Source organism: Mercenaria mercenaria, chromosome 6 (genome assembly GCF_021730395.1).
Source record: "Mercenaria mercenaria strain notata chromosome 6, MADL_Memer_1, whole genome shotgun sequence".
Lineage (NCBI taxonomy): Eukaryota > Metazoa > Mollusca > Bivalvia > Venerida > Veneridae > Mercenaria > Mercenaria mercenaria.
Window position 1 is genome coordinate 36938688 of NC_069366.1, and position 14975 is coordinate 36953662.

The following is a 14975-nucleotide window of genomic DNA, read 5'->3' on the forward strand; positions in this document are numbered from 1 at the left end:
GGTTCATGCTACCATTGAGCGTGCAAGCAGAGGAAAGTCCATCTACACAACTCCGCAATGGGCAGCTACAATTAGAATGGCACGCCAAAATCCAAGGCCTTACCAGGTCAAGGAACTAGATTCCAATGACTTTTTAGATTTTAAACTACTGTCTAAGTCAATAGTAAATCTAGATGTTGACACTAGAGGGCAGAAAATAAAATGGATGCAGATAAAGGTTGTGTCTTTTGAAAATGAAAATCCAGAGATTGTTAATATAACTTACAGTGATAAATCATCTGTAGAAGTGAACCTTAATGTTCGCAACATAAGCACAAGAGGATTATCAAGAACTCCAGACTTTAGTCTACCTCATCCTCAGCGGATGTACACTTTACCAGGAAACAACTTGCCAAAACTCACATCTGCTAAATATAATGATCTAGTCCGTTTGTGCAGTTCAAATGTGATCCCACGAGTTCACCACAACTTTTTCTATTCACTTAGGCATGAAGATAACTGACATGGTGGACAAATGTCAGAACTTTTGAAAAAAAACTGTGCAGTTTTACTGCCATGTACACCAAAAATAGATTTTTATGTTTTGATATTGTACAGCCATAAGGTTTGAACAATTTCATAAAAATGCTGATAAAATTGTGTGTTTATAACAAAAATGCCTGACAAAATGTTTTGTTACTATCATTAAAACAAAGCATCAGAAAAGGAAGTATTAGTTTACTTCAATACATTTGAATCAGTGTTCCAAGGACATTTTTGAATTTTAGGAACGTTTGTAACATACGCATTACCTTGTTGAATGTAAATTTAATGTTTATTTCAAAGTTTTTATAAATGCACAGGAGCATAGAGAAATGCTGATACTTTTACTTCCAGTGTACTGGGGTATATGGCTGTTGTGAATTCTTTCCCTACTTTTTTATTTTGAGTTGTTTCCAATTAATAACAATTGTACTTTATTTACATGTATAAATGATTATTACTTACTCAAGAATTTGTAAAATATTTAATTATGAAAAAAAAAATCAGATAATTAAACACATACTGGTACATATACTTGTAAATAACACTCCTACTATTGTTCTACCTTATAGATATAATAAGTACAGTATAAATTATTTTATGCTTTGAATTATCATTTTCAGGACATTCTTAATGATAGGACAGTTCTTGTTTTAACTGCTTGCATTTGAAATCATAAATTAGCTTAAATTCAGAAATAAAGAAATTAAAGTTTACTTTCTTTTTTCTTGTTTTGTGTCTTTATGCTATGCAAGATAAGTTTATCTGCATTAAATTATTGACCTGCTATAGAAAATTACAGTGCAAAATAGGTCCATCTGCAGATGGACCTATTTTGCACTGAAAACCCTGGTACAAAATAAGTCCAAGTCACAAAAGTAATATTTCCATAAAAATTAAAAAATAATTGTGATTAGGAATGGAATCCATTCATATTTGTTAGTGATATTTCTTAATTTAAGTCAGTTTCATCTTTTTCTTAAGAAAAGAAACAGTTTTTTGCTTCTCCTGTAAAATTTTAAAAAATGCAGATGGACCCGTTTTGCGCCAAGCCATCGATATATAAAGAAGAAAAATGAACATATTTATATGCTTTACTTACATTCAACAAGTAAATGGTACTGAGAAAGGATGACATCACATCATAACTGTGAGCTGTACAAATTGCAGAACAATATAATTATGAAAATTATATAAAAGTAACTACTAAAATTCACTTCAGGGTATGCCAAATTTTTATGAAATCCTGTGACAGGAACCCTTTAAAATATTTGGACTTGAAGACCATATTTATACACTGAGAAAATGAATTGCACAAAAAAGCAAAATTATTTCAAATGAAATTATTTCCTCATTCATTAGTAAAGACTGTGTTATGCAAAGGAAACTCCAAGATGCTCAACAATACTTCAATCAAAAATAGGAATGCTTTTGCATAGAACCAATAATCTGGTTGGCCACATGCTAGAAATCTTTTCTTTTAAGAAAATGAGCCATGCCATGAGAAAACCAACATAGTGGGTTTGCGACCAGCATGGATCCAGACCAGCCTGGGCATCCGCGCAGTCTGGTCAGGGTCCATGCTGTTCGCTTTTAAAGCCTATTGGAATTGGAGAAACTGTTAGTGAACAGCATGGATCCTGGCCAGACTGCGCAGATGCGCAGGCTGGTCTGGATCCATGCTGGTCGCAAAGCCACTATGTTGGTTTTCTCATGGCGCGGCTCAAATAATTATGGCTGTAAAAGCAAGACAACAGATGTCTTGACTTCCATGAAAATATGTGCAGAGTGCTTACCACAGATGCTAAAATTTGTACCACAAGAACTCAAAAAACTAATAGTAAATGCCTATGATAAACAAATATTGGTTCAATATATAAAGCGAAGCTTGGAGACAATTGTAAAAACTTTAGCATGTAACTAGCTGTTTTTGAACTAAGTATGTGGCATTCCTAAACCTGACTCCAAGCTGAGTTTATCCATGTCACATGATTAACAGTCGTCAAAATGATATGCATGCTTTTTTACTTTCAGCAAATATCAATTTCTTACATAAATTATACCGTTCATCTGTATTGTCGCGGTACTTGACATTCGACGCAACAACATTAAACAAGAAACAACACAACAGTGTGTTTCTTGTCTTTACCACAATATTTCATGTCATATGCATCAATAAATGTGTGAAAATGAATAAGATATCATGCAAGAAATATCCATGTCTACTACGAACAACAATAGTCAGTCAATGTCATCGTGTGACGTCACATCACTTATGTCGCGGTATAGGTAAAAAATTGTGGCAATCAAACTATCATAGGTTAAACAAGAGCTGTCTCCATAGGATGACACATGCCCCCGATGGCACTTTGAATGAATAGTTATGGCCGATGTTAGAGTTTAGGACCTTTGACCTATGGACCTGGGTCTTGCGCGCGACACGTCGTCTTACTGTGGTACACATTCATCCCCAATAATTTTAAAATCCATGCATGAATGACAAAGATATGGACCGGACACGCCGATCAATGCACTATCATGAAATATGACCTTTAACGTCTAAGTGTGACCTTGACCTTTGAGCTACGGACCTGGGTCTTGCGCGCGACACGTCGTCTTACTGTGGTACACATTCATGCCAAGTTATTTGAAAATCCATCGATGGATGACAAAGATATGGACCGGACACGAATGCACTATCATGAAAAATGACCTTTAACGTCTAAGTGTGACCTTGACCTTTGAGCTACGGACCTGGGTCTTTCGCGCGACACGTCGTCTTACTGTGGTACACATTCATGCCAAGTTATTTGAAAATCCATCCATCGATGACAAAGATATGGACCGGACATGAAAATTGCGGACACACCGACAGACTGACAGACGGTTCAAAAACTATATGCCTCCCTTCGGGGGCATAAAAATGTTTCACAGATCTGTTCTGACAAAGATATGGACCGGACACGCCCATCAATGCACTATCATGAAATATGACCTTTAACGTCTAAGTGTGACCTTGACCTTTGAGCTACAGACCTGGATCTTGTGTGCGACACGTCATCTTACTGTGGTACACATTCATGCCAAGTTATTTGAAAATCCATCCATCGATGACAAAAATATGGACCGGACACAAAAATTGCAGACAGACTGGCAGACTGACAGACGGTTCAAAAACTATATGCCTCCCTTCGGGGGCATAAAAATGTTTCACAGATCTGTTCTATCTCAATGAGACATGTAATAGTTCAATAATTTTTAAAACATTTTCACAAATTTACATTGCTGAAGTTTTTTTTCAAACATAGCAGCCTCAAAGATGCATTCATTTGTAGTGAATGCCAGCCACTCATAGAAGTTTTTCTCCAGAACAAAGAAACACTGAAGGAAAATGTCACACTGCGAGAACGTCACTCTGTATTTCATGACTAAGTTGTGTCTGGAGGTTGCTAAGCTTATTCTTGAGGACGGAGAGACCAGAGAACAAAATATTTTCTGGCTTGAGAGACCCGCATGATTCGATGTTGTAGTAGTACTTGTTAGGAAAACCAGTTGGGTCAAATGGTGCTTGATCTGAAATCAACATCAAAAGAGAATATAAAATTTACTATCTCTGTTTATGTCACTTCCAAAGAAGATATACCTCTGTACAAAAACAATCACTTTCTTTCTCACAAGATAAAATTCTTCGTAACTGAACAATTTTTAACCGCCCTAGAGTAACAAATTCATTACAGTCAAACTTGTGCAATAGACCATATCTATTAAGAGCCTGGCTGTGCTAAGAGACCACATTTTGTCCTTCTCTTAGGTGGTATTTTAATATAAGTTGTACTGTATATATAACACATCATGGTTTTACCACACATATTTGTTCTGGAGATATTTCACTGTAGAATGTAGATACTGTAGTTTTTATATATTTGTACATCTTTTTTAAAGACTCTGGATATTGTAAACAAATGGAATACGGTTCATTGGAAACACTCTGTCTGTGCACTACAGTTTTCCAATTAAGTATGCCAAATTACTATGGCCAAGTAAAATGACATCCGTTGTTGTGTAAAATATGCACAATTTGCACAACAGACATACCTACTGGTTGGGAACAAGTATCCGGACAGGACCAGTTCTAGACAAGCATAACGATGATATTATATCAGTATTATTCCTGCAACTGCTTGATCAAGATCATTATTTTGTTCCTAAAGTCCTAATGTTAAATTTTGTGATGATACATTCGGTTGTATTAGGGAATGACTGACAACAGCACTGTGCATAAGCAATATTTCAAACTTGTTGAAGTACCCACTGAGCAGAAAGAACTAAACCCTATTAATAACAGGGGTTACTTTTTAACTTCACAATATAAATCACAAAAATGCAGAGCTGTTGATTTTTGCGATTTATCAAATATTTGTGTTTAAGACAAAATTCGAGTTGTTGGGAGTTGGCTTTTATTGCACTGGTAGTTGCTTTTCACAGTCAGGTTTTCTTTGGTATGCATTGTTGGGAAGAATAATCAAAATACCAATACCTGGTCAAAATATATATGAGCCGTGCCATGAGAAAACCAACATAGTGGCTTTGCGACCAGCTAACGGTTTCTCTAATTGCAATAGGCTTTGAAAGCGAACAGCATGGATCCCCACCAGACTGCTCGGATGCGCAGGCTGGTCTGGATCCATGCTGGTCGCAAAGCCACTATGTTGGTTTTTTCATGGCAGGGCTCATATCTGGTTAATGATTTAAAACATGGGGAAAATTACTGCTTTGTATGACCCTATTTGAAGCCCTTGGAAACCTATATTGAACATTCATATGTAGTGCTGGTCACATTTTTTTGATAGAAAAGGAGCTTAAGTTTATGTGGTGTGAGTTTCGTTTCTCTCAAACATTTTCTGAGAAAATAATGTAAAATATGGAATTTTGTCCAACTACTGGTTCCCAGCTGTAGGTAATGTAGATGACTTCTGATCACTTGGCCTACACTGCTGTGGGTTTGAATTTTAGAATTCTTACAAATGAGGAAGTCTTCCAGCTGGCTTATGGAGCATTAATGGTTCTATCCTGATGCCTTTCTTGCCTGAAATAATGCCTGGTACATAAAAGCTGTTAGGTCTTTAATCAAATACACAAAGAATTGCCATTACACATACTGGTGATTTAACCTGCAACTCCTAGATTAAGTTCTGCAATAAGTTTGAAGTTATTTGAATTTAATCAGGATCTGCTTGACCACAATGCCATAGTATTACCTCCAACACAATTGCATTCATGTTGAATTTTTTTTTCATTGGAAAGAATGGAACAAGAGCTGTCGGATGACAGCGCGCTCGACTATTCGAAGAATTGATTGAAGAATGGGGTCAAAATATTTCCATAGATTTTCAGACAAAAGAAAAAAATGGATTAAACAAAAAATGTTCCTGTATTTGTGGATTTCGATTAGTCTTGCACTAAATGGCAACGTGTGACCTTGATGGCAAATATGTTAAGTTATATGTTAGGCAAAATAAAAATTATGGACTTGTATGAAAAATTTAACTAATTTCCAAATCCAAAAAGTGTCATAATTCAGTCAAAATAGTTGACAGAGTTATGTACACTTGCCTACAGATGGAAATCATGTTGATATACTAGTGTTAAAAAAATTTCAAAGCCACAGTTCAAATAGTTTTGACAAAAATTTCAAAGTCCAAAAAGGGCCACAATTCTACCAAAATAGTTGTCAGAGTTATGTACTCTTGCCTACAGATGGAAATCATAATGATAAACAAGTGTTTAAAGTTTAAAAGCCATATGTCAAATAGTCTTGACAAAACATGGACATATACGAAAACAGAACCAATTTCCAAGTTCAACAAGAGCTGTCGGATGACAGCGCGCTCGACTATTCGAAGAATTGATTGAAGAATGGGGTCAAAATATTTCCATAGATTTTCAGACTAAACAAAAAAATGGATTAAACAAAAAATGTTCCTGTATTTGTGGATTTCGATTAGTCTTGCACTAAATGGCAATGTGTGACCATGATGGCAAATATGTTAAGTTATATGTTAGGCAAAACATGGACTTATATGAAAAATTTAACTAATTTCCAAGTCCAAAAAGGGCCATAATTCAGTCAAAATAGTTGACAGAGTTATGTACTCTTGCCTACAGATGGAAATCATGTTGATAAACTAGTGTTAAAAGTTTCAAAGCCACAGTTCAAATAGTTTTGACAAAACGCTGACTTGTAAGAAAAACTGAACAAATTTGAAAGTCCAAAAAGGGCCATAATTCAGTCAAAATAGTTGTCAGAGTTATGTACTCTTGCCTACAGATGGAAATCATAATGATAAACAAGTGTTTAAAGTTTAAAAGACATATGTCAAATAGTCTTGACAAAACATGGACATATACAAAACAGAACCAGTTTCCAAGTTCAAAAAGGGCCATAATTCGGCCAAAAAAGAGGAGAAAGTTACGTACTCTTGCCTATTGATTAAGACTATTATACTGAACAAGATATAAAAGTTTCAAAGCCATATGTCAAACACTTTACACAAAATATAAACTGGTACGAAAAACTTAACCAAGATTTCTAAGTCAAAAGTGGCCATAATTCAGTCAAAATGCTTGATGGAGTTATGTACTCTTGCCTACAACTGGATATTGTGATGGTAAACAAGTGTTGAAAGTTTCAAAGCTTTATCTCAAAAGACTTTGTCAAAATGTGGACTGGTACGAAAAACTTAACCAAGATTTCTAAGTCAAAAAGGGGCCATAATTCAGTCAAAATGCTTGATGGAGTTATGTACTCTTGCCTACAACTGGACATGGTGATGGTAAACAAGTGTTGAAAGTTTCAAAGCTTTATCTCAAAAGACTTTGTCAAAATATGAACTGGTACGAAAAACTTAACCAAGATTTCTAAGTCAAAAGGGGCCATAATTCAGTCAAAATGCTTGACAGAGTTATGTACTCTTGCCTATAACTGGACATGGTGATGGTAAACAAGTGTTGAAAGTTTCAAAGCTTTATCTCAAAAGACTTTGTCAAAATGTGGACTGGTACGAAAAACTTAACCAGGGTGTGACGCCGACGCCGTGGTGAGTAGGATAGCTCTACTTATTCTTCGAATAGTCGAGCTAAAAAGGGCCATAATTCAGCCAAAAAAGATGACAGAGTTATGTACCCTTGCCTACTGATAGAGGCTATAATACTGAACAAGATAAAAGTTTCAAAGCCATATGTCAAACACTTTACACAAAATATAAACTGGTACGAAAAACTTAACCAAGATTTCTAAGTCAGAAGGGGCCATAATTCAGCCAAAATATTTGATGGAGTTATGTACTCTTGCCTACAACTGGACATGGTGATGGTAAACAAGTGTTGAAAGTTTCAAAGCTTTATCTCAAAAGACTTTGTCAAAATGTAGACTGGTACGAAAAACTTAACCAAGATTTCTAAGTCAAAAAGGGGCAATAATTCAACCAAAATACTTGATGGAGTTATGTACTCTTGCCTACAACTGGACATGGTGATGGTAAACAAGTGTTGAAAGTTTCAAAGCTTTATCTCAAAAGACTTTGTCAAAATATAAATATGAACTAGTACGAAAAACTTAACCAAGATTTCTAAGTCAAAAGGGGCCATAATTCAGTCAAAATGCTTGACAGAGTTATGTACTCTTGCCTATAACTGGACATGGTGATGGTAAACAAGTGTTGAAAGTTTCAAAGCTTTATCTCAAAAGACTTTGTCAAAATGCGGACTGGTACGAAAAACTTAACCAGGGTGTGACGCCGTGGTGAGTAGGATAGCTCTACTTATTCTTCGAATAGTCGAGCTAAAAATGAGGATAACTATTAGGGTATGCATAAAGAAGAACATGAAGGGATATTTTTTCCAATTATAAAGATGGAAGAAAACTTACAGATGCACCTATAAGCTAAATTTCAGGCACTGGCAGGCATCTTGGTAGAACCACAGACAATCCACTAGATGATTTTATCACCAGCTGGTAATGCTCTTACCCAAAAAGGTTACAAGCAAGTATTTCAGTCAGCACCCTTTATCACTAGTCAAGGAGGCTCCTTAAACTTAAATGAACCTGGCCGGACAAAAATTAATGATAATTACAGAATATTTGTTTTACTTACGTTCATCCTCATCTATTTCAGAGAATTCACTTTTTGGCCTGAAACAGAATATATAAACTTATAAAATGTTCAAGACCCACTGGTAGGTCACAGTGCTCTTAATACACAGTTATCTCAGAAATTATGTAGTCCATGTTTATGAATATTTTCACAAATATTTTTGAAGGTGCGGTGGTAGGTAATTACAACTAGTACAGTGGACAGACTTGGTGTTGCCAGACACTGTTTCCATATCAATGCTGGTTCAATTAAGACTCAGACTTAAATAATTGACTTTACTGTCACCATTTAGCAAGAATATATACCGGTAGGTATCAAATGTAGTCAAAACTAAAACCCAGGTGCCTCCTGATGACATAATGCACGGAGGGTCACCTTAGGTCTTCCTCCACCATCAAAGCTGGAAAGTTGCCACATGACCTATACTTGTGTTGATGTGCAACAGAAAATTACAACTATAAAATATAACAAGTCACTTTTATTTTTTATAGAATATAGCAAGAATTTAGCAAAAACAAATTAATTCTTAGGATTAGTTTTTATATATAGAAGGAAACCAATATATCAAAACACTGCTTCTTTCACAATAATAGTCTTAAAACCAAATTAAATGCAAAATTTTAGACATCCACTGTGCTGAAGGCTGACAAAATTGTAACCGCTGAGAGAAAAACACTTAAGGTTTGTAATTTAAATATCTGTGCATTATAATGGGATGTAACTTAGTGACATCACCTCAATAACCATGTTGTTTCTTCGTCTAATTATCTAATTTAATAAGCAGGGAAATGATTTATTATTGTTTATATTTTAGGAAGGCAAGTGGTCACAAAGCTAAATGCAATAAAATTTCTACATGAAAGACTTGATAAATTTATGGTAACAAACTGAAAATTCTATTTTTAGATCAGAGCAAAATATTGCAACACTTTCTGTGTAATGAATGATCAGATCACTTTCAGTGCAAAATTCGCAGCAAACATAAATTTAGTTGATCTTACTGGGCTTAAATTAGTCCTGCATGTTTGGATAAAACTTTTTCTACAATGCAGAATTTGATTTAACCCCAATTTTACAAAGCATCATGATATTTTAACAACATTCTGCTAATACAAAAGCTAGGGTTGTGTATTTGTTTCAGTTTTTCACTCGATTTATTTGAAAATGTGCCAAGTATTCATAATATATTTCTATGTGAAAATATAATTTTGATGACATTTTTGGGTATAGAAAATCATCTACAAAATAGATTTTAATGAAATTTCTCACTTGTAAACTTAAATATCCACCTCATATGGTCAAATAAATGTGGATGTACCATCTGCTTATTACTGAGATATCTGCAAATGGTTACAGGAATATGCACATTTCAAGCTGATTTTATGGTATTACTGGATTTTTTTAAGTATTTCGATATTTATATGATATATAATCTTAAGAACGATATTGCAGGCTATTAACACATGGGTTTCCATTTATTTAAGACATAACTAGTTTTTCTGTATGTAAGATCCACGCTTCAGTCTTTGTTTGCCATATATATGGCACTACATTATGGTTTCAATTCTTGTCAAATGTGCAAATATACCTCAACAACATTTCTCAACAATATTTCAGTTGACAGTTGCATATGACAGTCACTTAACCACTGTCCTAAATTCACATTTTTCAACAGTATTTCAGTTGCATAAAAACAGTAGACAGTTAACTTAACCATTGTTTCTGGATAGACTTTCTGTAGCATAGAGAGTTAACATCACTAGTGTTCCTGGATTCAGCTGTATACAACAGTCAGACAACTTTAAACTAGTGTTGTATTCATGCTGATAACTTTAAACTAGTGTTGTATTCATGCTGATAACTTTAAACTAGTGTTGTATTCATGCTGAATTCATGTTTTACAACAATATTTCAAGTGCTTATGACACTCACTTAACTAAACCAGTGTTCCTGCATACATTATGTTAATTAAGTCTCAAGTTGACAAAGGAAGCTTACCACTCCTCTGGAATTGGGAAAGTTGTGTGGCGAAGTGCATTGTCAGGATCATACTCAAATGCCACACCACATGTAGGGTTCCATTTAGCATGCTCTTTGGCAAAACCCTTCCGTGCAAAAGCTTTCACCTTCAGTTCTTGACCTTTTCTCAACTTGACAATCAGTATGTCTGAAAAAAAAAAATGTTATCACTGTTAATGTATGCATATTATATATTTCAGAACTGTTACATGAATACAATATTTGGATATTTCATTTTTCATTCAAAGGGCTCAGTGTTTTCACAGACAGTATATACTCTGCAAATGAAACACCTACATGAGACTAACATCAGTAACTGCCTCAGTTTTTTCCCTGAGAAATAATTTAAATGCTTAATTTTTTCTGGACACTAACACAGTAGACTTAACAATGTTCAGCAAACCAGCCAGACAGCATCCATACATGTACCAGTGCTACTTCCTTACAGCCAGACAGCATTCATACATGTACCAGTGCTACTTCCTTACTGCCAGACAGCATTCATACATGTACCAGTGCTACTTCCTTACAGCCAGACACCATCCATACATGTACCAGTGCTACTTCCTTGCAGCCAGACACCATCCATACATGTACCGGTGCTACTTCCTTACAGCCAGACAGCATCCATACATGTACCGGTGCTACTTCCTTACAGCCAGACAGCATCCATACATGCACCAGTGCTACTTCCTTACAGCCAGACACCATCCATACATGTACCAGTGCTACTTCCTTGCAGCCAGACACCATCCATACATGTACCGGTGCTACTTCCTTACAGCCAGACAGCATCCATACATGTACCGGTGCTACTTCCTTGCAGCCAGACACCATCCATACATGTACCAGTGCTACTTCCTTGCAGCCAGACACCATCCATACATGTACCAGTGCTACTTCCTTACAGCCAGACGGCATCCATACATGTACTGGTGCTACTTCCTTACAGCCAGATGGCATCCATACATGTACTGGTGCTACTTCCTTACAGCCAGATGGCATCCATACATTTACCTGTGCTACTTCCTTACAGCCAGACAGCATCCATACATTGACCAGTGCTACTTCCTTACAGCCAGACAGCATCCATACATTGACCAGTGCTACTTCCTTGCAGCCAGACAGCATCCATACATTGACCAGTGCTACTTCCTTGCAGCCAGACAGCATCCATACATTGACCAGCGCTACTTCCTTGCAGCCAGACAGCATCCATACATTGACCAGCGCTACTTCCTTGCAGCCAGACAGCATCCATACATGTACCAGCGCTACTTCCTTACAGCCAGACAGCATCCATACATGTACCAGCGCTACTTCCTTGCAGCCAGACAGCATCCATACATGTACCAGCGCTACTTCCTTGCAGCCAGACAGCATCCATACATGTACCAGTGCTACTTCCTTGCAGCCAGACAGCATCCATACATGTACCAGTGCTACTTCCTTACAGCCAGACAGCATCCATACATGTACCAGTGCTACTTCCTTACAGCCAGACAGCATCCATACATGTACCAGTGCTACTTCCTAACAGCCAGACAGCATCCATACATGCACCAGTGCTACTTCCTTACAGGCAGACAGCATCCATACATGCACCAGTGCTACTTCCTTACTGCCAGACAGCATCCATACATGTATGGGTGCTACTTCCTTGCAGCCAGACAGCATCCATACATGTACCAGTGCTACTTCCTTACTAAGGCTGAGAAGCAATATTGTATGGGACTTGTGTTATTAAAAGACAATGACCTTAATTCACTGGGCCATTGTTAAAAACCAGTATTAAACCTGATACACACAAACAGCTGTCTCTAACACCAGGATTTCTTTTTTTACATACCATCCGTGTCTTCATATTCATTAGCATCTTCTCGATTTCTTGATGTGACCTACAATCATAGAAAAATAATCGTTAAAATTTTACCTATGGTCAAGCAAGTTTGAAAATTGACACAATAAACTGAATTACGACAGCAGCTTCCCAAGAACATAGCAAATGTTTCTGAGAATTTACTTCTTCCAAAATGATTCCTTTATTCTGTCTTTGCTCCTGTACCAATTATTATTTCTTACTTTTGACCCAACCATTCTGGATGTCCTATCTCACATTTACTTTGTTCTTTTCTCCACTTTTTCTACTCTATCTATCATCTTCCATTTTTTCTTTTCTCTTTTCTTCAGATCACTGACCAAGGTGTTGCAGAATGTCTGTCACTCTGTCATATAACCCCCTGACACAACAAGTGACTAAAGTCACACCTACCTTGTCACCCCACTCTCTACAATACTGCTGCAAAAAGACAATTATCTCTAGAACAGGACTAAATCTACAACTGGTAAGTCATTTGCTAACGTCCAAATAACCTTTTTTCCTATACAGGGCCTCCTCTGCCATTCTCCAATGTAGCCAAATGCTACAAACTCAAAGAACTGGCTAAAGATTCTTTAAAGTGGCTATAAGAATTTTATTAAAATCTAGCCAAATTTCAGCAATTCAGCTTCAATTTGGCAGTTTCTCTCAAAAAGCAGCTACAACTTTCTGAGGCCCAGCGGAGGCCCTGCTATACAAGTATCATACAGCCCCATGACACAACATGAGGCTGAACACTCTTACCTTCTCACCACACTCTCTACAAGACTGCTGCAAAGACAGCCTTCTCTAGATATCATACAATCCCATGACACAACAATGGTACATGTGACCAAAGTAGCCCACATTTTGTCCCTAAATTGCTTAAATACTGATGTATAAATCATTTCTTTACATTCAAACAATTCATGTATCGATGCATGTTCAAACTGTTTACAGGTGAATGAGTTACCACTGCCCTCCAGTATTAAAGGTTTACTTTCAAGACTGAGTTTGTCAGACTTCTGTATTGATGCCGACAAAATCCCACCAGAAAGTCATACTTCCGGAATGTTCCCTGCCACATGCCTCCTGACTGACACTGAAGTTATACTGAGGCTAGTGGCTATAGGTGAGTTTCATTATTATGTTACTGATCTGTAAATGTTCATCTTTAAAAGGACATTTCCTTCCTTCATTAAAATTTGTTTTCCTTCTATAATAGGGGCAGTTAACAGGTCCCTTCCCCTCAGAAAATTTCTTTTAAATCATGCAATTTTCCCCAAAAATTTACTTTATATCAGGTTTTTTTATCCCCCTTTGCCCAAATATTTTCCCCCAAAATATTACAGGCCTGGGCCCCTTCCCCTCCTGGTAAAAACAAGAGGGCCATGAAGGCCCTGTATCGCTCACCTGACCTATTGACCTAAAGATCATCAAGATTAACATTCTGACCAAGTTTCATTAAGATATGGTCATAAATGTGGCCTCTAAAGTGTTAACTAGCTATTCCTTTGATCTGACCCCGTGACCTAGTTTTTGACCTGACATGACCCAGATTCGAACTTGACCTAAAGATCATTAAGTTTAACATTCTGACTAAGTTTCATGAAGATACAGTCATAAATGTGGCCTCTACAGTGTTAACAAGCTTTTCCTTTGATATGACCTAGTGACCTAGTTTTTGACCCAAACTGACCCAGATTTTAACTTGACCTAAAGATCATCAAGATTAACATTCTGACCAAGTTTCATTAAGATACGGTCATAAATGTGGCCTCTATAATGTTAAATAGCTTTTCCTTTGATTTGACCTGGTGACCTAGTTTTTGACCCGACATGACCCAGATTTGAACTTGACCTAAAGATCATCAAGATTAACATTCTGACTAAGTTTCATGAAGATACAGTCACAAATATGGCCTCTAGAGTGTTAACAAGCTTTTCCTTTGATTTGACCTGGTGACCTAGTTTTTGAACCCACTTAACCCAGATTTGAACTTGAGCTATAGATCATCAAGATTAACATTTTGATCAGGTTTCATTAAGAAATGGTCATAAATATGGCCTCTACAGTGTAAACTAATTTTTCCTTTGATTTGACCTGGTGACCTAGTTTTTGATCCTACATGACCCAGATTCAAACTGAACCTTAAGATCATCAATATTAACATTCTGACCAAGTTTCATGAAGATACAGTCATAAATGCGGCCTCTACAGTGTTAACAAGCTTTTCCTTTGATTTGACCTGGTGACCTAGTTTTTGACCCCAGATGACCCAATATCGAACTCGTCCAATACTTTATTGAGGATAATACTCTGATCAAGTTTCATTAAGATTGGACCAAAATTGTGACCTCTAGAGTGTTAACAAGCTTTTCCTTTGATTTGACCTGGTGACCTAATTTTTGACCCCAGATTA

The 14975-nt window shown here is 36.6% G+C and overlaps 1 protein-coding gene across 1 annotated transcript in view; it reads right to left on the reverse strand.

Annotated features, from left to right (window-relative positions):
* Positions 1–1600: 1600 nt before the first annotated feature.
* The window catches only part of LOC123549086 (DNA-directed RNA polymerase II subunit RPB3-like), a 30416-nt gene continuing 17041 nt past the window's right edge, over positions 1601–14975 (reverse strand). The window contains exons 5-8 of the mRNA XM_045336887.2: positions 12544–12592; positions 10674–10842; positions 8676–8713; positions 1601–4095 (exon numbers count right to left, since the gene is read on the reverse strand). Of these exons, the coding sequence (XP_045192822.1) occupies positions 3917–4095; positions 8676–8713; positions 10674–10842; positions 12544–12592 (435 nt within the window). The 3' untranslated portion in view covers positions 1601–3916. The remainder of the gene's footprint in view (positions 4096–8675; positions 8714–10673; positions 10843–12543; positions 12593–14975) is intronic.